The sequence below is a fragment of the Lithobates pipiens genome, unplaced genomic scaffold (genome assembly GCF_037356315.1).
Source record: "Lithobates pipiens isolate NorthernLeopardFrog02 unplaced genomic scaffold, aLitPip1_a1.2 Scaffold_13, whole genome shotgun sequence".
In the NCBI taxonomy this organism is placed as follows: Eukaryota; Metazoa; Chordata; class Amphibia; order Anura; family Ranidae; genus Lithobates; species Lithobates pipiens.
This window is the reverse complement of record NW_027507718.1, coordinates 383,532,521-383,556,026: the sequence shown is the minus strand read 5'-3', so window position 1 is coordinate 383,556,026 and position 23,506 is coordinate 383,532,521. Positions and strand designations below refer to the sequence as shown.

The window sequence follows — 23,506 nt, the reverse complement described above, 5'->3', positions numbered from 1 at the left end:
GCGATGACCTTGTAGGAGATTTCCTGATACTTATTGCAGAAAAAAAAAAAAGATTCTGTCCTTTTAGTTCTCAGTAAAGGAACACTACAAGTCATTTTGTCAGGTGATGAGGAACCTAGGGTCACCTCCTAAGATTCTTGGCAGATTAATTCAAGAGGTGTCAAGTGCCCTGTGGGGTTTTGGGAGAGAACACAGAAAGTGCAAAAGTTAATGATGGCGTTACATCAGATTTGGCTACCCATCAGAATTTGTAACTGCTTTTAAAATTCAACATGTAAACAGTCATTTGGATTTCTAAATACTGTATTTCACCTTATAAGCTCTGTTTAGTGTTAAAAATAAGTGTGAAATGCAAAACTTCGGTGGGTATATCAAGACGTCCGCTTGCCCCCTTCCTTACTGTGGACGAGTGTGGGGTGTAGCAAGATGGTGGCTATGGAACGTCACTTCTGTTACAAATTCTGACAGGTGGCTGAATCAGACGAGACACTAGGACTTAAGCCCCATACACACTATCAGTTTTTCTGCTGAGTTTTTCCTTCAGGTTTACCAAAAACATGTAGTACAAGGGCCTGCCTGATTGCATACACATTGAAACTCCTAAGGTTTGACCTCCCATTATATGGTTTTGGTAAATCTGAAGGAAAAACTCAGCAGAAAAACTGATAGTGTGTATGGGGCTTAAGTGCTTAGTGTCAGGACACCATAATATGCAGAGACTGAAGAAAGCATGGCCCAGTGGGGTAAGGATATGAAATGTGAAATGCTAACTACCCCTTGTTCAATCCAAGAATAGAATATTGGGTCACTCTGGCCTGTGAGGAACTCTGGATGGCCAATGATGGGTGTCAAGGGAGAAGTGAAACTCCTGACATTAATTAATGAAAAGAACCGTTCAACTGCCTGGAGTGTTGGGCATATTAATGGATGTTTGCTCAGAGATCTGGTTATTTTTATGCCCATTGGAGTCCTGACAATTGAACAGGGGAGCAATCCTATTCAAACTGGACCCATGAATTGTAATCGCTGTGTCTGCACCAGTCGATCGTCCTGGCCACGTGGACTACAATGTAATAATATGGTGGGTCTGGTAATCCCACTAAATTCCTCATCTTTAGCCTAGTCAGAACATCCTGGCCTATGTGGAGTGCCCTACCTCGTCAAGACAAACTTGATGGATTCTGATCCTATGGCCTGGAAAAAAGCACATGGAACGTGGCTCGATAATGTTTGGAATAAGAGTAGCCATGGCATTACGTTGATTTGGAAGACATTTCACCCCCCAATTTATGAAAACTTATTGTTAATCCAGGATTCTAGGAAAACAGGAGGTAGTTCAGTTTAAATAACAGGGAAGGGTCTGCGGATCTTAACCACTTAACAACTGCCCCATAGCCGAATAACGGCTACAGGGTGGTTGCTTAACTCTGAGAAGCCGTTATATAACGTCCTCCCACACTTCCGCTCTCGCGCGCCCCCTGGGGCGAGCACTCGAGAGCATGCGGACCCGGCGCATCACGGATCATGGTAAACGGGCGCTTATCGCGGCCGTTTACCACGCAATTGCTCCGTCAAATAACGGCGTGATCACTTGTAAACAAACCGGCGTCATGTTATGGCGCCGGTTCCTTCCTCCCCTCTCTGTACCGAACAGTACAGTGGAGGGGGAAGAGATCGGTGTCAGCAGCGCTGTGGGCTGCATCTGCAGTGCCCACAGTGCTGCTCACCGAAAATGAACCCCTAATTTCCCTGCCAATACCCACCAATACTCTGCAATACCCGCCAATACTCATAAATAAATTGCCATACCCAGTTATACTCGGAGATACCCTGCAATACCCAGCCATACTCTGCAATACCCAGCCATAGTCGGTGATACCCCGCAATACCCAGCCATAGTCGGGGATATCCTGCAATACCCAGCCAGCCATCATATGATGTCCTTGACTTTGTGCGGGGATATCTGAATGATGGGTGTAGCTACAGGCATCATTCAGATATCAGCTTTTTCAGCCGGCGATTTCCTACACCATAGGAACAATCATAGCGGCTGTTTCGCTGCTTGATCGTTCTTACAGGAGGGTGAGAGGGGACGTCCCCCCCCCCTCCCGCCACTCTCCGGTGCTTCTATCGACTCGCCAATATGATCAAAGCCAGAATCTTTTTTTTTTTTTCAAATGAGGATTTTTACATGTAGGAGAGAAATGTCAGCCTGATGGTGCTTACTGCATGTTGGGCCTCTGCATGTGCCCATGCTGTGTAAAAAACTCACACATGTGGTATCGCCATACTCGGGGGTAATAGAAGAATGTGTTTTGGGGTGTAATTTGGGGTATGCATATGCTGTGTGTGAGAAAAACTGATATTATGACAATTTTGTGAAAAAAAATCAAAAAAAAAAAAAGGAAAAAAAAAAAATCTTGATTTTGCAAAGAATTGTGGGAAAAAATGACAACTTCAAAAAACTCATCATGCCTCTTACTAAATACCTTGGAATGTCGTCTTTACAAAAAGGGGTCATTTGGGGGGTATTTGTACTTTTATGGCATGTTAGGGTCTCAAGAATTGAAATAGGCCATCAGTCCTTCAGGTGTGATCAATTTTCAGATATTGTCACCATAGTTTGTGGACTCTATAACTTTCACAAAGACCAAATAATATCCACCAATTTGTACTTATTTTTACCAAAGATATGTAGTAGTATAAATTTTGGCCAAAATTTATGAAGAAAAATTATTGCTAAATTTTATAACAGAAACGAAGAAAAAATATTTTTTCTTTTATAGCACAAAAAATAAAAAATCCAGCGGTGATTAAATACCACCAAAAGAAAGCTCTATTTGTGTGAAAAAAAGGACAAAATTTCATATGGGTACAGTGTTGCATGACTGAGTAATTGTCATTCAAAATGTGAGAGCACCGAAAGCTGAAAATTGGGCTGGTTATTAAGGGTGTTTAAGTGCCCAGTGGTCAAGTGGTTAAGGCATGAGCGAGAACTCTGTATCACTTTATAGTCCCAGACATATTGATTTATTATTATTGATATTCTGTTTTAACCACTTAACAACCGCCCATTGCCGATTAACGGCTTCAGGGCGGTTGTTTAACTCTGAGAGGCCGTTAATTAACGGCCTCCCAGAATTCTGCTCTCGCGCGCCCCCTGGGGCGCGCACTCGAGAGCATCCGTGACCGCCGGGTCCTCACGGTAAACGGCCGCTCAGCGCGGCCGTTTACCACGTGATCGCTCCGTCAAATGACGGAGTGATCACTTGTAAACAAACCGGCGTCATGTTATGACGCCGGTTCCTCCCTCCCCCTCTCTGTACCGATCGGTACAGCGGAGGGGGAAGAGATCGGTGTCAGCAGCGATGTGGGCTGCATCTGCAGTGCCCACATCGCTGCGCACCGAAAATTAACCCCTCAATTCCCTGCCAACACTCTGCAATACCCTGCCATTACTCTGCATTACTCTGCAATACCCCCATTACTCTGCATTACTCTGCAATACCCCCATTACTCTGCATTACTCTGCAATACCCCCATTACTCTGCATTACTCTGCAATACCCCCATTACTCTGCATTACTCTGCATTACCCTGCAGCACTCTGCATTACCCTGCAGCACTCTGCATTACCCTGCAGCACTCTGCATTACCCTGCAGCACTCCGCATTACCCTGCAGCACTCCGCATTACCCTGCAGCACTCCGCATTACCCTGCAGCACTCCGCATTACCCTGCAGCACTCCGCATTACCCTGCAGCACTCCGCATTACCCTGCAGCACTCCGCATTACCCTGCAGCACTCCGCATTACCCTGCAGCACTCCGCATTACCCTGCAGCACTCCGCATTACCCTGCAGCACTCCGCATTACCCTGCAGCACTCCGCATTACCCTGCAGCACTCCGTAATGCCCTGCAACGCTCCGCAATACCCTGCAACGCTCCGCAACACCCTGCAACACTCCGCAATGCCCTGCAACACTCCGCAATGCCCTGCAACACTCCGCAACACCCTGCAATACCCTGCAACGCTTTGCAATACCCTGCAACACTCTGCAATACCCTGCAACACTCTGCAATACCCTGCAACACCCGCCAATACCCTGCAACACCCGCCAATACCCTGCAACACTCTGCAATGCTCTGCAACACCCGCCAATACCCTGCAACACTCTGCAATGCTCTGCAACACCCGCCAATACCCTGCAATGCAATACTCTGCGATACCCAGCCATAGTCGGTGATACCCTGCAATACCCAGCCATAGACATCCCCCCCCCCTCCCGCCGCCCTCCGGTGCTTCTATCGAATCGCTAATACGATCAAAGACAGAATCTTTTTTTTTTTTCAGGCTTCCCAGCTTAGAGGTGAGATGTGGGGTCTTATTGACCCCACATCTCACTGTAAAGAGGACCTGTCATGCCATATTCCTATTACAAGGGATGTTTACATTCCTTGTAATAGGAATAAAAGTGATCAAAAAAATTTTTTGGGGGGAAAAAAATGTCAAACTAAAATAAATAAAGTAAAATGAACAATAAAAAATTTTTTTTTTTTTAAAGCGCCCCTGTCCCCATGTGCTCGCATGCAGAAGCGAACGCATACGTAAGTCCCGCCCACATATGAAAACGGTGTTCAAACCACACATGTGAGGTATTGCTGCGAACGTTAGAGCGAGAGCAATAATTCTAGCCCTAGACCTCCTCTGTAACTCAAAACATATAACCAGTAAAAAAAAAATTAAATTGTCGCCTATGGGGATTTTTAAGTAGCGACGTTTGGCGCCATTCCACGAGCGTGTGCAATTTTGAAGAGTGACATATTAGGTATCTATTTACTCAGCGTAACTTCATCTTTCACATTATGGAAAAATTGGGCTAACTTTACTGTTTTTTTTTTTTTTTTAAGCCCAAAACTGTTTTTTTTTCCAAAAAAAAGCATTCGAAAAATTACTGCGCAAATACCGTGCGAGATAAAAAGTTGCAAAGACCACCATTGTATTCTCCAGGGTGTTTGCTAAAAAAACATATATAATGTTTTGGAGTTCTATGTAATTTTCTAGCAAATAAATGATGATTTTTACATGTAGGAGAGAAATGTCAGAATTGTCCTGGGTGCTCCAGAACACCTGATGGCGCTCCCTGCATGTTGGGCCTCTGTATGTGGCCACACTGTGTAAAAGTCTCACACATGTGGTATCACCATACTCGGGAGTAATAGCAGAATGTGTTTTGGGGTGTAATTTGTGGTATGCATATGCTGTGTGTGAGAAATAACCTGATAATATGACAATTTTGTGAAAAAAAAAAAAAAAGTAAAAAAAATCTTGATTTTGCAAAGAATTGTGGGAAAAAATGACAACTTCAAAAAACTCATCATGCCTCTTACTAAATACCTTGGAATGTCTTCTTTCCAAAAAGGGGTAATTTGGGGGGTATTTGTACTTTTCTGGCATGTTAGGGTCTCAAGAATTGAAATAGGCCGTCAGTACTTCAGGTGTGATCAATTTTCAGATATTGGCACCATAGCTTGTGGACTCTATAACTTTCACAAAGACCAAATAATATCCACCAATTTGTACTTATTTTTACCAAAGATATGTAGTAGTATAAATTTTGGCAAAAATTTATGAAGAAAAAATTACTAATCTGCTAAATTTTCTAACAGAAACAAAGAAAAATTCATTTTTTTACAGAATTTTCGGTATTTTTTCCTTTATAGCACAAAAAATAAAAAACCCAGCGGTGATTAAATACCACCAAAAGAAAGCTCTATTTGTGTGAAAAAAAGGACAAAAATTTCATATAGGTCCAGTGTTGCATGACTGAGTAATTGTCATTCAAAATGCGAGAGCACCGAAAGCTGAAAATTGGTCTGGTTATTAAGGGTGTTTAAGTGCCCAGTGGTCAAGTGGTTAAACTATACAATTGCAAATTTGGTAAATACGTTTAAAGTACCGCTTTTAACCCTCCTGCTTTTCCCCCCTATCTTCTCTACTGCCACTTTTGCTCTCCCCAAGTTACCCTCTTGCTTGTAGCAAATACACTGTATAGTCTAGTCCTACATTTCATCACACTCTAGATAAACATCAACTGCTTGCCGACCAGCCTCCGCAGATTTACTGTAGCAGAATGGCGTGGCTGGGCGAAACAACATTAGCTTGCGTTGCTTTGCATTTTGGTTACTAGGGGCGCGTGTGCCAGGAGCCGATGCGAGTGTCTGGTGGGCTCCGGCGATCACTTGCGACAGAGCGAGAACCGAGATCTGTGTAAAACACACAGATCCCAGTTCTTTCAGGAGAGTAGAGACAGATCGTGTGTTTATACTATGTATGAACACAGATTGATCTCTCCTCCTAGACAGTCCCACCCCCCCTACAGTTAAAACACAAGGAACACAGTTAACCACTTGATCGCCCCATAATGTTAACCCCTTCACTGCCAGTGACAGTAATCAATGCATTTTTATAGCACTGATCGCTGTATAATTGTCAATGGTCCCAAAAATGTGTCAAAAATTATCTGTCCGCCGCAATATCGCAGCGCCGATAAAGAATTGCACATTGCCATAAATCTATTCACCATTTTGTAGATGCTATAACTTTTGCGCAAACCAATATACGCTTATTGCGATTTTTTTTTTTTTTTACCAAACTGAGAAAATTATTTTATTTTTTTTTGATAAAAAAATGTGGGATATTTATTATAGCAAAAAGTAAAAGGTATTGTGTTTTTGTCAAATTTGTCGATCTTTTTTGTTTATAGCGCAAAAAAATAAAAACCGCAGAGGTGTTCAAATACCACCACAAGAAAGCTCTATTTGTGCGAAAAAAAGAATGTCAGTTTTGTTTGGGTACAGCATTGCACGACCGCGCAGTTGTCAGTTAAAGTGACGCAGTGCCGTATCTCAAAAAAATGGCCTGGTCATTGAGCAGCCAAATCTTCCATAGCTGCAGTGGTTAAGCAATTCCACAAGTATGATTGTGGAATTGTGTCAGGAATTATTTGTGATCTATAGCAGTGATACACCAGAAAATGCATACAGAAAACACAGATTAATTTTCTGCCCATCTAAAATTCACTTCCAGGTGAGAAGGAAAAATAAAATAAAAAAATCACCCTACAGGGTTAATGTCGCCACTGTATTTCAAGCGAAGGGTGTGGCTTCATTCAGGTAGAGATAATGTTGTTTTTGGCAAGAACTCAACTTTTAATGCAAGACTTAAAGACACTAGGGTCAGTTTACACAAGAAAAGAGCAAATGAGGATTTCTGAACGATGTCTCTGCGTAGGACTGGATGAAAGGCCAAGATGGCCTGAGATTATCTGGTGATATTTGATATCGGAAGCATAAATAATGGAGATACCAGATTTAACCATGAAAATTATATAGAATATACAGGATGCACAGTGACCGCCAGTGATCTAGAAAATGTGCCAAGTGTAAATGAACAGGATATAATTCTATTCTCCAGTTATCTGATGGTCATTTTGAAAGAGGTAAAGTTCCATGAGCACAGAACATGGTAAATGAAATGCACAAATGTTCTTTCACCCATTTAGTATTTTATTAATGTTATATAAATCCTGATATTTACAGAATTGTGCCTTTTATGTCTCATTAAAGAAGGGTTCCAGTTTTAAATATTTTATACCTATTCACACAGGTCCAGTTTGGACGAATATAACTGTGGGGGAGATTTACTAAAACTGGTGCACACAAAATCTGGTGCAGCTGTGCATAGTAACCAATCAGCTTCCAATTTCAGCTTGTTGAATTAACCTTTTACAATAAAACCTAGAAGCTGATTTTGATGTACAGCTGCACCAGATTCTGTGTGCATGGGTTTTAGTAAATCTGGTGAATGATGCCCCAGCAAACAGAAAATCACTGAAGTAGGCACCGCTACTCCAGTGATCTTGCTTATCTGTATACAAAGTACATTAGCGATTATCTGTATACAAAGAAAAGGGTTTCCTTTGTATACAAATATACACATTACTGTACTTTTTATCATGTAAGTGGTTTTTAACCATTTTTTTTATATAAATTATGTTGTTGGATTTACACTATTGAATCTGAGTTTCTTTCCCTACGTTTACATGTATATTACTGCTGTGAGATGGAGCCATACAGAAGAAACACGTGGGGACTAGGAAGAGCTTCGTTGGCCGATTCATTTTCTATGCTTGTTATGACTGATTTGTACCTAAAGGTCATGATGTTCTGGTATGTTTTGGATTTGCTTTGGCATGTGGATTTCACCGCACTAAGCCCTTGTACACACGGTCGGAGATTCCGACAACCAAATCCGTCGGAGTAATTCCGACGGATTAATTCCGGAAGAGGTCTGGAAGTGATGTTGCATACACATGGTCGGGCTAAGTTGTCGCAAAATCCGATTGCACATAACGTGATGACGTTATTTCGTTACGACGGGACTACGTTCAGGCTAGTAGCCAATAGCTTTGGTCTAGGAATTTGATCTGAGCATGCGTGGCACTTTGTCCGTCGGAGTAGGCTACACATGATCGGAGTATGTCCGATAGGAGCATTTTGTCGGAAAATTTTACCGGCAAGTTGGAAAACTTGGTCCGTCGGATATTCCGACAGAAACAGTCCGATGCAGACCACACACAGTCGGAATATCCGACAAAACGGTCCGATAGGAAACATTCCGTCGGAATCTCCGACCGTGTGTACAAGGGCTAAGAAAGGCTGTTATGTGATCGGTTCACTTTTTGCAATAAATATCTTCACCAAGTCTGTGGAATATCCCTTATACTTTATGTTGGACTTTTTCATACATATCTTTATTGGTTTGCACATTTATTTATATCAGTTGTTTTAGGGTCACACAGATTCTGGGTTTCTTTTTACAGATAATTTAGCACCTTATTTGGTTATCTGTATATGCATTTATGAGTACACACATTTTATGTAATAACTTACTATGAGAATTATTAATCATGCAGGCATATCATTTTTACTCAATTATATATTAGTGTTATATGCACTTCTTTATATTTGGCTGGACACAGTCCATATCACGAGATTTAGCGTTTCCTCCATACTATTCATACATTTATACAGAATGTCAGAATATAAGGGCAGTTGCCTCTTTTCTGTTTTGACCGTGGCAAACTCACTTTTTCCTAGGTTTTAAATAGGTAAACATGCATCTTTTTTTGTAGGTGAATGTCCGTATAAGACCACTTACCCTACAAATATACTGGTTCTTCTCTCCTGGGGAGAATGTCTGTGACCGTACGATCATACTGTTTCTAACAAATGGTCGCTGTCTTCCACCAAGACTACTTCTGTCCTTTGGTCGCACTGAAATATTTTCATGTACGGTTTCTTCCGTGTTTGTCTCTTTGTCGACCTTAAGTTCAGGAACAAATAGGAAAAGGTAACATTGACATATTTAAAGTGAAACTAAACTCTGGTTTAAAAAAAAAAAAAAAAAAAAAAAATCTATTCAAGTATGTATTCCCAACTCAAAAATTACCTGTTAACACAACCGGTCTTATGGAAACCTCCTTTGGACATTGTTATCCATTGTGTATGGTTTTCCTGATGCCTATGCTACCTTATTCTCATTTTTAATTTTTTTAAATGTTGTACTTTATTATCTTCTGTCTATGAAACACAATTACAATAAACATAGGAATGTTTAAAAAAAAGAAAAATCCTGCTATTGGTCTAAGCCTCCTCCAAATTTGTACATTTTGTTTGCTGCTGTAAAAGCCTGTACTGCATATGTGGTGAACCGTTCATTTTGTATTACCAAAAGACTTTAGAAGATGACCATGTAAAAAAAATAATGCAACATGGAACAATACCTTAAAATACCATGCTTAGCAATATAGAGCAGATTCATTCTCACAAAGTCATACTTGTAGTACCTCCTTGAAGGATACACACATAGGTAAAATAGGTTTTATACTTCATATGATTTAAAGTGGTTCTAAAGGCAGGAGTATTTTACATTAATGCATTCTATGCATTAAAAGAGAACTATGGGGTTGTATTTTTTTTCTGAATCATACTTACCTAGGTTGATGAAGCATCGGTCCGATTCTCCATCTGTCCCCCCTCATTGGCTTACAAAGCAGCGGAAGTCATTGGCTCCTGCTGCTGTCATTTACAGACAGTGAGCCAATGAAATAGAGCAGGGGGCAGGGCTGAGCTGTGTGTTTGAATGGTCAATGTCCATTCACATGAGTGTGGCTCAGGAGCAATCCTGCTCTAGTGCTCCCATAACAAGAGGATTTCTATTGGGGGCACTTGGCAGGGAGGAGAAGCCAAGACCGCCGGCGGGGGAATCAAAAAAAGAGAACCAGGGCTGCTTGCAGTTAAGTACAGTTTGTTAAGTACAGTATGACATGTTTGTTATTTAAAGCGGGAGTCCACAGGGACTCCGCGTTTTTTTTTTTTTTTTTAAAAGCCAGCAGCTACAAATACTGCAGCTGCTGACTTTTAAATAGTGACACTTACCTGTCCAGCGCGCCCGCGATGTCGGCACCCGAAGCCGATCGCTCGCTCGTGCCGCCACCATCTTGGGTATGGGAATCAGGAAATGGAGCCTTTCGGCTTCATTTCCCGGTTCCCTACTGCGCATGCGCGAGCCGCGCGGCGCAATCCGGACGGTCCCCGCTGCCTCTGGGAGCTGTGTGTTTCCCAGCAGGCAGCGGGGCACTTGCTGAAGGGGGCGGGCGCTTGCGGAAAGGGGCGTAACGTACGCCCCTTTCCGCAGAGAGCTAGCCCGGAAGTGGGTGCAGTTACCTGGATTATCCAGGTAACTGCACCCCCCTCCCCCCTGAAAGGTGCCGATTGTGGCGCCGGAGGGGGGGGGATTCCGATGAGCGGAGGTCCATTTTAGGGTGAACCTCCGCTTTAAAATATAAATAAAAAATTCCATCCTTTAGAATCCCTTTTATAAATATGGAGACAGCTAAGGAAAATAAGTATAGAGTTTCAGAAGAGATTGGTAATAAATGTACATAATTATGAAAAGGTAGGACTGGCGTGCAGAATCATTTAGTAACTAGGGAATTGGTTCTGTTAAGCTGACCACACAACCATTGCTACCAGCTTTCAGGCTGGGTTCACACTGGAGCGGCTACGAGAACCGAATGTGATTCGCACCGCACTGCAGTGCAAATCACATCTGATCTCTGTGCGATGCGAGTTCAGCCATACAGATAGTATGGCTGAATTCGCATCGCACCCACCGCAAACTCGCACAGGACCCTTTTTTTGGTCCGCAGCAGAATCGGATCGCATGGGTGTTCACACCATGCGATCCGATTCCTGTCCGAGTTTGCAGATCGCACTGCGATATGCGAACTGATCTGGGGGTATCATTAAGGTTTCACTGACACTCCCAGCAGTCCGCATAGGGCAGTGTGAACTGCCGGCGGGAGGCATGCGATGCGGGAACCCACCGCGGATTCGCGGCGCTCCCGCATCGCTTCAGTGTGAACCCAACCTTAGTCACAAAAAGCAGCAAACATCTCCAGCTCTCGAACCAACATCACATAAAATGTTCCTTTAATATCTCAAGTGCACCTCTATTTCACAACAGACATTTATCAGTACCTTCAGTATTGCTTGAAGATATTTAGTGCACAACGTGAAATGCATACATTAGCTATAGCGAACATTAGAAATACAGCCAAAGAAGGTTTATTTGACAACATATACAGAACAATAATGCCACACACACACGATCGGACTATCCAGCGGACAACCCACCAGACTTTGCAGCGGAGGTCCGCCGGACTTTCCGAACGAGCGGTCCTGCCCACACATGACCGGACTTTTCCAGGGGACTAGGACCGGCGGAAAATCCGCCGGACTATGGCGGGAGTCTGCCAGACTTTTGAAATGAACGGACTTGCACACACACAGAGTAAAGTCCGTTCATTTTGAACATGGCTCCAGGTAGACAGAACTAGCAAAGGAAGTCAATGTCGCTGCCTCCATTGAAATTGACACCTCGCTAGCCCCATCACCTGGTATGGATTTAAAGGGGAAGCCCTACGCCGAAAAAAACGGTGTGGGGGTCCCCCCAAAGCCCATAGCAGACCCTTATCTGAGCATGCAGCCTGGCTGGTCAGGAAAGGGGGTGGGGATGAGGGAGTGTGCCCCCCCCACTGAACCGTACCAGGCCGCGTCACCTCAACATGTGTACCCCTACCCATACACCTGGGGAAAAAATGGTGATGGTGTCTTCTTGCCGGACTCTGATATCTTCTGCTAGCTCTTTTACTAGCGGAGGAGCCCAGCTTTCTCCTTCGTCGCCGCCAACGTCCGGGGGGCTTCTTCCGACTTCAGGGGTCTTGTCGCGCTCTTCGGTTTTTCTTGCCGGGCCTCCGCTTTATTCTTACAGCTCTTTTACTTCTATCACTGTCTCTACCGCCTTCTGCTTCTTCCGATGTTGACACAACGCTGTCTCCGGCCGTAATGCTGGGGACGCGTTGTGCGGCGACTTATATAGGGACAAGGGGCGGGGTCACTGGGTGATGTCACATGGTGACCCGCCCCTTTTGATGTCACAGTCCCGGAGGATGCTGGGACTGTGACATCATAAGGGACGGGGTAACCATGTGACATCACCCGATTACCCCGCCCATTGTCCCTATATAAGTCGCCGCACAACGCATCCACAGCATTATGGCCGGAGACAACGCCGTGTCAACATCGGATGAGGGAAGAAGAAGCAGAAGAAGGCGACGATGGCGACAGCAACAGAAGACCGGGCCAACGTTAGTAAAAGAACTGCAAAAAGAACCGAAGAGCGGGACCAGACCACCGAAGAGCGGGTCAAGACGCCCGAAGACGGAAGAAGGCCCCTGGACACCGGCAGTGATAAAGGAGAAAGCCGGGCTCCTCTGCTAGTAAAAGAGCTAGCAGAAGATAGCGAAGAAGTCCGGCGAGAAGACCCCATCAAGACGGAAGACGACCACCGGAGCTGTGTAATAAAGTATTTTAAAAACCTGTGTTGTGTTTTTTTATTTACAAGTACATTGTATCCCATACTCATTCACATAGGGTGGGGGGCTGGAATCTGGGGGCCCCCTTATTAAACGGGGCTCCCGGATTCTGATAAGCCCTCCGCCCGCAGACTCCGACAACCAACGACCTCATCAACATGGGGACAAGGTGCTTTTGGGTGGGGGGGCCGCAGGGCCCCCCCTTCCCCAAAGCACCCCCTCATGTTGAGGGTACGTGGCCTGGTACGGCTCAGGAGGGGGGGGGCACTCACTCATCCCCACCCCCTTTCCTGACCGGCTGGGCTGCGTGCTCGGATAAGGGTCTACTATGGACTTTGGGGGGACACACACCATTTTTCCGGCGTAGGGCTTCCCCTTTAAATCCATACTAGGTGACGGGGCTAGCGAGGTGTCAATCTCGCCGATGGAGACAACAGAGTCCGGCGGACAATTTTGAGTTAAAACTTCTTTCTAACTCCGCCGGACTTCTGGGAACAAAAAGTCCGCCGGAGCCCACACATGGGCGGACTGTAATCCGATCGTGTGTACGCAGCATAAATCAACCAAAAGTATTGTGTAAACCAGTTAAAAGGCACACGAGGTGCTTGAACATATTTAAAAACATGCTTGAAGATGTATAACAACTAATATCCAACCTCTATACCTCTCGTTCATTGACCTTTTAATATTTATGCCCCATAGCTTGCTATGGCGTTGCCCTGGTTTTTCATGCAGCATAGAGGGGGACTATTTTACAAAAAAACAAGCATGGAAAAATAAGAAAAGCAGTCATCTTTATTGAACAGACCAGTATCATCTCTTTTTGCACTAGAGTTGGAGTGGCTTTCACCTACAAATAGTGGTAAAGTAAAAAGAATTGGGTATGGGGAGCTTCTATAAGTGAATGTGTGTGTTATGTATCATATTTTACAGTTACTACCTAATTTGGGGGATTTACATTCACCAAAGAAATCAGGCACAGACATATATATGCGGACTATGATGCCATTTACCAGTGTTGGCAGTTCAGCAGCAGGAAGTGGAGTAGAGGTAGAATCCCAGCTGTTTGTTCCATCGTAAGATTCTGTTTGGGGCTCTTCTGGGTCAGTAGATAATTGCAATGGGGAAGAGTAATACTCATTCATGTGTTCTGTGGGCCCAGGTTCAATAGCATCAAATGCCTCTTCTCCCTGTAGTTCCAACCTAAGGCCAAGATTATAGAATAAGGCAAAATTGTTTCATGTTTTTCCATTTTTATGATTAATTACTAAATGAATAATCAGAAAATAAACTGTGTTTATTCAGCAAGCCAACTAACTGCAAAACAAAATGAGCTTGTACTCAATGTGTAAAGTCTAGCAACACATAGCCAGCAACCAGATTGCTGGTATCAGATAAACTAGTAGATTATTTCTGAGTCATTCCCATTTCTTACTGAACTTTGTTCATCATCACTGCTTCTAGAAATGTATATCATAATCCATATTCTGGATTTAAACCTGCCTCTGAAATGGTGACGTTGCCTGAGCTACAGTGCCTTGAATTAGTATTATTACCCCTTGAATTTCCACATTTTCTTACGTTACAACTAAAAACGTAAAAGTATTTTATTCGGATTTTATGTGATAGACCAATACAAAGTTGCACGTAATTGAGAAGTAGAAGGAGCCTCATGGTTTTCCAAATAAATATCTGAATAGTGTGGCGTGCATTTGTATTCAACTCCTTTTTCTCTGATACCCCCAACCTAAAGCTAGTGGAACCAACTGCCTTCAGAAGTCACCGAATTAGTAAATAGAGTCCACCTGTGTCTAATTTAATCTCAGTATAAATGCAGCTGTTCTGTGAAGCCCTCAGAGGTTTGTTAGAGCACCTTAGTGAACAAACAGCATCATGAAGGCCAAGGAACACACCAGACAGGTCAGCAATAAGTTGTGGAGAAGTTTAAAGCAGGGTTAGGTTATAAATAAATATCCCAAGCTTTAAACATCTCACGGAGCACTGTTCAATCCATCATCCAAAAATGGAAAGAGTATGGCACAACTGCAAACCTACCAAGACATGGCCGTCCACCTAAACTGACAGACCGGAGAGCAGTAATCAGAAAAGCAGCCAAGAGGCCCATGGTAACTCTACTGGAGCTGCAGAGATCCACAGCTCAGGTGGGAGAATCTGTCCACAGGACAACTATAAGTCCTGCACTCCACAAACCTGGCCTTTATGCAAGAGTGGCCATAAGAAGTCCCGTTTGCGAGAAGCCATGTGGGGGACACAGCAAACATGTGGAAGAAGGTGCTCTGGCCAGATGAGATCAAAATTTAACTTTTTGGCTTAAAAGCAAAATGCTGTGTATGGCAGAAAACACTGAATACCACCCCGAACACACCTTCAGCGGGGACAGGGTAGCTGGTTAGAGTTAATAGGAAGATGGATGGAGCCAAATACAGGACAATCTTAGAAGAAAACCTGTTTTTCCACGTACACACGTTCAGACTATCCGGTGGACCAGATTACGACAGACAATCCGCCCGTGTGTGGGCTCCGGCGGACTTTGGGGCCAGTGACCCCACCCCTTGTCCCTATATAAAAGTCGCCGCACAATGTGTCCCTGCCAAATACAGGACAATCTTAGAAGAAAACCTGTTTTTCCACGTACACACGTTCAGACTATCCGGTGGACCAGAATACGACAGACAATCCGCCCGTGTGTGGGCTCCGGCGGACTTTGGGGCCAGTGACCCCACCCCTTGTCCCTATATAAAAGTCGCCGCACAATGTGTCCCTGCCATTGCGGCCAGAGAGAGCGTCGTGTCAACATTGCAAGGGAGAAGAAGAAGAGAAGAAGGCGGTGGCGACAGAAGACCGGGCCACCGCTAGTAAAAGAGCAATAAGAAGATAGCGGAGGCCCGGCAAGAAGAACCAAAGAGGGGGACAAGACCCCCGAAGTCAGAAGAAGACCCCCAGACGGCGGCAGCAACGAAGAAGAAAGCCGGGCTCCTCCACTACCGTGTTTCCCCGAAAGTAAGACACCCCCGATTGTAAGACGTATCGGGAGTTTCAGAGGGGTCGGCTAATATAAGCCGTACCCCGAAAGTAAGACGTATGTCTTACTTTCGGGGAAACACGGGGGTATTGCTGCCTCCAGTGGCGTACTAAGAGTGGGACGGGGGGTGCAGGCCGCACAGGGTGCCACACCCTGGGGGGGGTGCCAGGCCAGCGCCCTCCCCCTCCGACTGAAGAGACAGCGCCGTTCTGATCAGTCTCGGGCAGCAGCTGTTACTCACAGCCGAGCAGAGTGAAGCCGCCTCCCCCTCCTCTTGTATGGCTACACAGTGCTGTCCATAAAGGAGAAGGAGGGGGAGGCGGCTTCACTGAAGCCGCCTCCCCCTCCTCCTCCTCCTCCATACACAGCACTGTGTAGCCATACAAGAGGATGGGGAGGTGGCTTCACTCTGCTCGGCTGTGAGTGACAGCTGCTGCCCGAGACTGATCAGAACGGCGCGACGCAACCACAGAGAAGGGGATTATTGCGCCAGGTCCCGGATCACTGACGACAGGTGTCACTGGCTCTGTGTCCTCCCGGTACAGGTCAGTGCTGATACAGAGAGAGACCAAGGAGGGGGAGGGGGAGGGGGGGTGTGAAGAGATTCTCTGCAACTCTTACGGTATTACCGGTATGTAACCGCAAGATGCATCTGAGGAGGACTACAAGTCCCAACATACCGGGCTGTGTGGGCTTACAGTTCTCCTCTGCTGAGCATAGCAGCTTTGTATGCTTGGACTTGTAGTCCTCCATAGTGCAGCCTTGCATTCTGGGAATTGTAGTCCTCTGTAATGCAGTGCAGCCTTGCTTGCTGGGACTTGTAGTGAGGTGTTTTTACATTTTAAGGTGGGGGGGGGGGGGGGGTGCCAGGCATAGGATGTTAATTTTATGGTTAAAACAAAAAATTCGACAATTTTTTTCCAATATAAGACATACCCCGAAAGTAAGACATAGTGGGGCTTTTGGGGATAAAAAGAAAGTAAGACACTGTCTTACTTTCGGGGAAACACGGTAGTAAAAGAGCAGAAGATAGCAGAGGAGTCCAGCGAGAAGACCCCCAAGATGGAAGACCACCGGAGCTGTCCAATAAATTATTTTAAAAACATGTGTTGTGTTTTTTTATTCACACTTTTTTCAGCAGGTGAATGGGTAGGGGTACATGGTACCCCAATACTCATTCACATAGGGTGGGGGGCTGGTATCTGGGGGCCCCCTTATTAAAGGGGGCTCCCGGATTCCAATAAGCACCCTGCCCGCAGACCCCGACAACCAACAGCCAGGGTTGTCGGGAAGAGGCCCGTATTCTCATCAACATGGGGACAAGGTGCTTCGGGGTGGGGGGGCCGCTCTTCCCCACCCCCTTTCCTGACCGGCCAGGCTACGTGCTCGGATAAGGGTCTGATATGGACTTGGGGGGACCCCATGCCGTTTTTTCGGTGTAGGGCTTCCCCTTTAAGTCCATACCAGCTGACGGGGCTAGCGACGCGTCAATCTCGCCGATGGAGGCGGCGACACTGACTTCCTTTGCTAGTCCTGTCTACCTGGTGTCACGTTCAAAATTAACAGACTTGCCTCCGTGTGTGGGCAAGTCCGTTCATTTCAAAAGCAACAAAGTACGGCCATGTGGGCAGGTCCGCTTGGAAAAGTACGGCGGACCTCCGCTGCAAAGTCCACCGTACTAAGTCCGCTGGATAGTCCGATCGCGTGTACGCGGCATTAGTCTGCAAAAAACTGAGTTTGAGCTATCTTGCAAAGAAGAATGGGCAAAAATGTCACACACAGATGTGCAAAGCTGGTAGAGACATACCTAAAAAGACTTCCAGTTGTAATTGCAGGGAAAGGTGGTTCTAAAACGTTTTGGATTTGGGGGGGCTGAATACAAATGCACGCCACACTTTTCAGGTATTTGTAAAAAAAATTGAAAACCAGTTATTTTCTTTCCACTTCACAATTGCGTGCCACTTTGTGTTGGTCTATCACATATAATCCCAATAAAATAAATTTACTTTTTTGATTGTAACATGACAAAATATGGAAAATTTCAAGGGCTATGAATACTTTTTCAAAGGCGCTGTAAGGTGAAAAGCTAAACAAATATCTACCAAGTTAAACCGGGATAAAATTTCAAACATGCACACAGGTCTCCTGATCGGCCATTATGATTAAGCTATAGTGTTCTGATAGAATACAAACCTTCATTGGTACATAGGGAGAAACAATGTGTTACTTTTCCCAAGCACTTAGTATTGTGTTAATGGATTAATGGTAATTAATTAATGGTATACAACAACCCAACAAAAGGCAAAAAGTTAGTCAAAGGTGAATAAAAGGTTGGTGGGGAAGCTGCTTCATTCCCTGTACTTGCGGGCACTGTTGACTAATAGTAATGCAGGATATGAATTAGGAAAAGTTGTAAAAAAAATAAATTGAAAATTCTTTGTAGGGATGAATGAGGGTGCAGAGCATATGTACAGGCCTGGGTAGGAATGTATATACATACACACAAGCGCACACACAGAGATATCTACATCTTATATATGTATACATATACAGTACACTGTAAATAAAGCTAGCACAGCTCACTTTAGCTAAGCAAAGCAAGATTTTAAATCTAGAGTTTATGCTTTGCTTGACTGGAGTGATCATGTTATATACGTTGTAATCTATTTGAAGTAACTGTTGATGTTGATACAAAATAGCACTCAAGAAAGTCTATGGGAATGCAATCTAAACTCTATGGGAATGTAATATTACTAAAAAAAAAAAGCAATAAAAACTGTTCTGCGGCTTCTTTTAGAAGTAGATCCTGAAATATATATGGTAGACTCTTGCACACTTGCATCTGCCCAAAGAGTATCTGGATAGCTGGTGCTAGAGAATTGAGTAAATACATATACACACACACACACACACATATATACAGTTGTGCTCATACGTTTACATACCCTGACAGAATTGATCATTTCTTGGCCATTTTTCAGAGAATATGAATGATAAGACAAACATTTTTCACTCATGGTTAGTGTTTGGCTGAAGACATGCATTATCAATCAACTGTGTTTACTCTTTTTAAATCATAATCGCAAAAGAAATTACCCAAATGACCCTGATCAAAAGTTTACATACTCTGGTGATTTTGGTCTGATAACATGCACACAAGGTGACATGAGGTGGTTTGAATGGCTATTAAAAAGGTAACCATACTCACCTGTGATCTGTTTTCTTCTAATTAGCGTGTGTATGTGTGTGTATTAAAGGTCAATGCGTTTCTGGACTCCTGACAGACCCTTGCATCTTTCATCCAGTGCTGCACTGACGTTTCTGGATTTTGAATCATGGGGAAAGCAAAAGAACTGTCAAAGGATCTGCGGGAAAAGGTAATTGAACTGTATAAAACAGGAAAGGGATATAAAAAGATATCCGATATCCAAGGAATTGAGAATGCCAATCAGCAGTGTTCAAACTCTAATCAAGAAGTAGAAAATGAGGGGTTCTGTTGAAACCAAAACACTGTCAGGTAGACCAACTAAAATTTAACCCGCAACTGCCAGGAAAGTTGTTTGCGATGCAAAGTAAAACCCACAAATACTTTCAGGTGAAATACAGGACTCTCTGAAAACAAGTGGTGTGGCTATTTCAAGATGCACAATAAGGAGGCACGTGAAGAATGATGGGCTGCATGGTCAAGGCGCCAGAAGAAAGCCATTACTATGCAAATGCCACAAAGTATCCCACTTACAATACGCCAAACAGCACAGAGACAAGCCTAAAACCTTCTGGCACAAAGTCATTTGGAGTGATGAGACCAAAATTGAGCTTTTTGGCCACAGCCATAAACGCTACTTTTGGAGAGGAGTCAACAAGGCCTATGATAAAAGGTACGGAGGTTAATCGCTGATGTTTTGGGGATGTGTGAGCTACAAAGGTACAGAAAATGTGATCAAAATTGTTGGCAAGATGAATGCAGTATGTTATCAAAAAATACTCGAGAAACATTTGCACACATCAGCCAGAAAGCTACCCATGGGATGTACTTGGACATTCCAACATGACAATGATCTAAAACACAAGGGCAAGTTGACCTGTCATTGGTTACAGAAGAATAAAGTGAAGGTTCTGGAGCTGCCATCTCAGTCTCCTGACCTCAATATCATTGAGCCACTCTGGGGAGATCTCAAAACATGCAGTTCATGCAAGACAGCCCAAGAATTTACAGGAACTGGAGGCTTTTTGCCAAGAGGAATGGTCAGCTTTACCATCTGAGAGGATAAAGAGCCTCATCCACAAATACCACAAAAGACTTCAAGCTGTTATTGATGTTAAAGGGGGCAATACACTGTATTAAGAACTCGGGTGTGTAAACTTTTGATTAGGGTCATTTGGGTAGTTTCTGTTGCCATTATGATTTAAAAAGAGTAAACACAGTTGATTGATAATAAATGGCTTCAGCAAAACACTAACCATGGGTGAAAGAAAAGTTTTTGTGTAATCATTCATACTCTGAAAAATGGCCAAGAAATCATAAATTCTGCCAGGGCATGTATATATATATATATATATATATATATATATATATATATATAAATATATATATATATAATATATATATATATATATATATATATATATATATATATATATATATATATATATATATATATATATACACACACACACACACATATGCATACACATACACACACACACCATGTCTCTAATTGAGACTTTGTATTGAGAACTCAGAGGAGGCAAAGAGGGTGCGTGTAATCTTCAGGTGGAATTATTAAAGTGTATTTGCTCTCTGTTCCCAATTACATAGAAAAACATGTTATATTAAGGAGCAGGCTGGGAAAATGTTTACTATTATAATTAAATGTGTCTGCTTTGCGTTGGCAGATCTTCATGATTAGTTGTAAACTAAATGAGAACTCTGTCTGTCCTAATAAAGAGTTAAATATCTTAAGGCTTGTGCAGTAGATGTCATACTGATGCACTTTTAAACCAATCCCTATAGTGTACTGGCGAGCAAGTTATTCTAAATAATTCAAGATGCCAACTAGAAAGGTAAGAATATTTTTTTTACTTATTTATTGATGGTATGTGAATGGGAACATCAACAATCAACGTATTGAAGGATTTTCCAAAATTGTCTGCAAAGGTGGAAGTACAATTTAGGTTTTGTAAACATTATGATTTTGTCAAAGGAGGAGATCAGAATAGCCTGTAAAACGTGTTTAGAGCTCCACCCACTGACAACACAATAAAAATGCAACATATTCTTCAGCAATATTCTGTATTTGACCGTTATTTTTAGTACTGACCACAATATAAAACTATATTGGTACACATTCCCCTTTATTGTACTTCAGGCATATAAACCACTGTGCAAGTTGTGGACGTTCAGTGTTCTGGGAAGGCATGGAAAAATTCAAACAGCATATGCTGATTTACAGATGGCCTATGAAATGTGCCTGAACATTGATGACTTACCATTCCTCTCCCAAACATGTCTGCTCCTGATCCTCCTCATCTGCTTCTACCTGGGCTAATTCTCGCTTCACCGCTTCCAGCTCCGCAGATGTCCTGACAAGCAATGCTGACACAGCATCCTGCAATAAAACGGGAGATAAAGCCTGTCAGCAGCTGATCAAGAAAGGGAAATCAGACAGGGAGATAGAGCCATTTTAACTACAGCTCACTAATCTTTAATTGAAGTTCTGTTTGACTTCTGTCATCTTGTATCAGCCATTGTAGCAGGAATTAAACAGTATACTACCTCTGAAAATAAAACTAGCTACTTTTCAGATGTCAGGCTATACTTTTACACTCCTTCTTCAAAGGCAGATGTAAGGAGACAGGAGTCACTTGTTCTCTTCTGGGAGGCTGAAAAGTTAAAGACACAAAGGGATTTCTGATCCTTGAAAAATGCTCATTTCATGCAAAGCAAGGAAAAAAGATTTACATATTACTGAGATTATAAAGAACCCGTCTGGTGTGACAGATCAGAAAGAAAAAGGAATAATTATTATTCTAATTACAATACAATAGTTGACCATCGCAACCCAATTTTAGCTATTTTCATAAAGTAGAATGTTATTATGATGTCTTTATCAGATGTTCTATCCCCAATCTCTTTCTGTTGCAGAACTAGTCTTTACTTGAACTGAAACTCCAGTCAAAAATTTTTTTTTTTGTTAGATTAGGTTAGTGAATCAAAAAGAGTCTGCACCTTTTGAATCTCCCCACTCATATATCTGATGGTTATCAGAGAGAACAGGAAGTGGGGGGCGATCTCCTCATTGAATACACAGACAGAAATAAAAAAAAAAGCAGGGAATAAAGTAAAAGCGTTTATATTTTCATTTCTATTTGGATCCCTATAAGTGATGTTTCCCCTTACCTTTCAAACATCTGTCACATCTGAGGATGAGGATCTAGTCTAGTTCTCTGCAGTGGCTCAAATTTACTCATTAACATGCACATAGTATTTATATGAATCTGTAGTTCACATGCATTTTACATTTGCTGTAACCCATCTGTTACTAGTATCCATCATAGAATGGAACAGCGCTATGAGCCAACAGCTGGCGATCACGGATATCTGAGTGTGACTGGACTGTTCTCTGTCCTTTGCGGTAAAGGAGAAGAAAACATACCACTACACAGTGCCAAAGCACTTTGCAACAATTTAAGGAAGAAAAAAAAACATCAAAAATACTTCTGGTCACAAGAAAATAAATAAAAATAAATAAGTAAGTTAACAGAAGTTAATAAGGATGGTCATACATTAGCTTTCAGGAAATGGTTCTCCCCGCTACCAAAAGAGAACACCGATCCACAAATAGAGCAGACATTCTTGTTTGATCTCCATTAAGGGAAAATGCATTCAAGCAGGTGAAAACTTTATGGCCAACAGCTTATTTACACCCCACCCCCTCAAACAAAGCTGGACATACATAGAGCAAGGCTCTGTATTCAATCAGAAGACACTACTGTCTGGGGTAGAGTGGATGGGGGTATTGATAGATTTCTCTTGTTCAGCTTGTAGGACTGAATGAGAGAATACATACAATGGGGAATATAATAATTTGATCCCCTGCAGATTTTGTAAGTTTGCCCACTTAGAAAGAAATGAAGGGTCTATCATTTTTATCATAGGCATATTTTAAATGATAGAGACAGAATATCAACCAATATTATATTGGTGGTATGTTTTGGGTTATTGTCATGCTGGAGGGAAGAAGGTTCTCAATCAAGATTTTACAATACATGGTCCCCTTCAGAAACAGTCCCAAAGCATTATGTTTCCACCTCCGTGCTAGACTGTAGGGGTGGTGTTCTTACAGTCATAGTCAGCATTTTTCTTCCTCCAAACACTGAGTCTAGTTAATGCCAAAGAGCTCAATTTTGGTCTAATCTTACCACAGCACTTTCTCCTGATCCTTCTCTGAATCATTTA

General features: G+C 43.0%; 1 protein-coding gene across 2 annotated transcripts in view; it reads right to left on the bottom strand.

The window, feature by feature from the left end:
* WWC2 (WW and C2 domain containing 2) overlaps positions 1–23,506 on the bottom strand; it is a 289,038-nt gene that overhangs the window by 32,116 nt on the left and 233,416 nt on the right. For both annotated transcript variants that reach the window (XM_077477273.1, XM_077477274.1), the window contains exons 17-19: positions 21,538–21,656; positions 14,018–14,207; positions 9,224–9,388 (exon numbers count right to left, since the gene is read on the bottom strand). In XM_077477273.1, the coding sequence (XP_077333399.1) occupies positions 9,224–9,388; positions 14,018–14,207; positions 21,538–21,656 (474 nt within the window). The remainder of the gene's footprint in view (positions 1–9,223; positions 9,389–14,017; positions 14,208–21,537; positions 21,657–23,506) is intronic.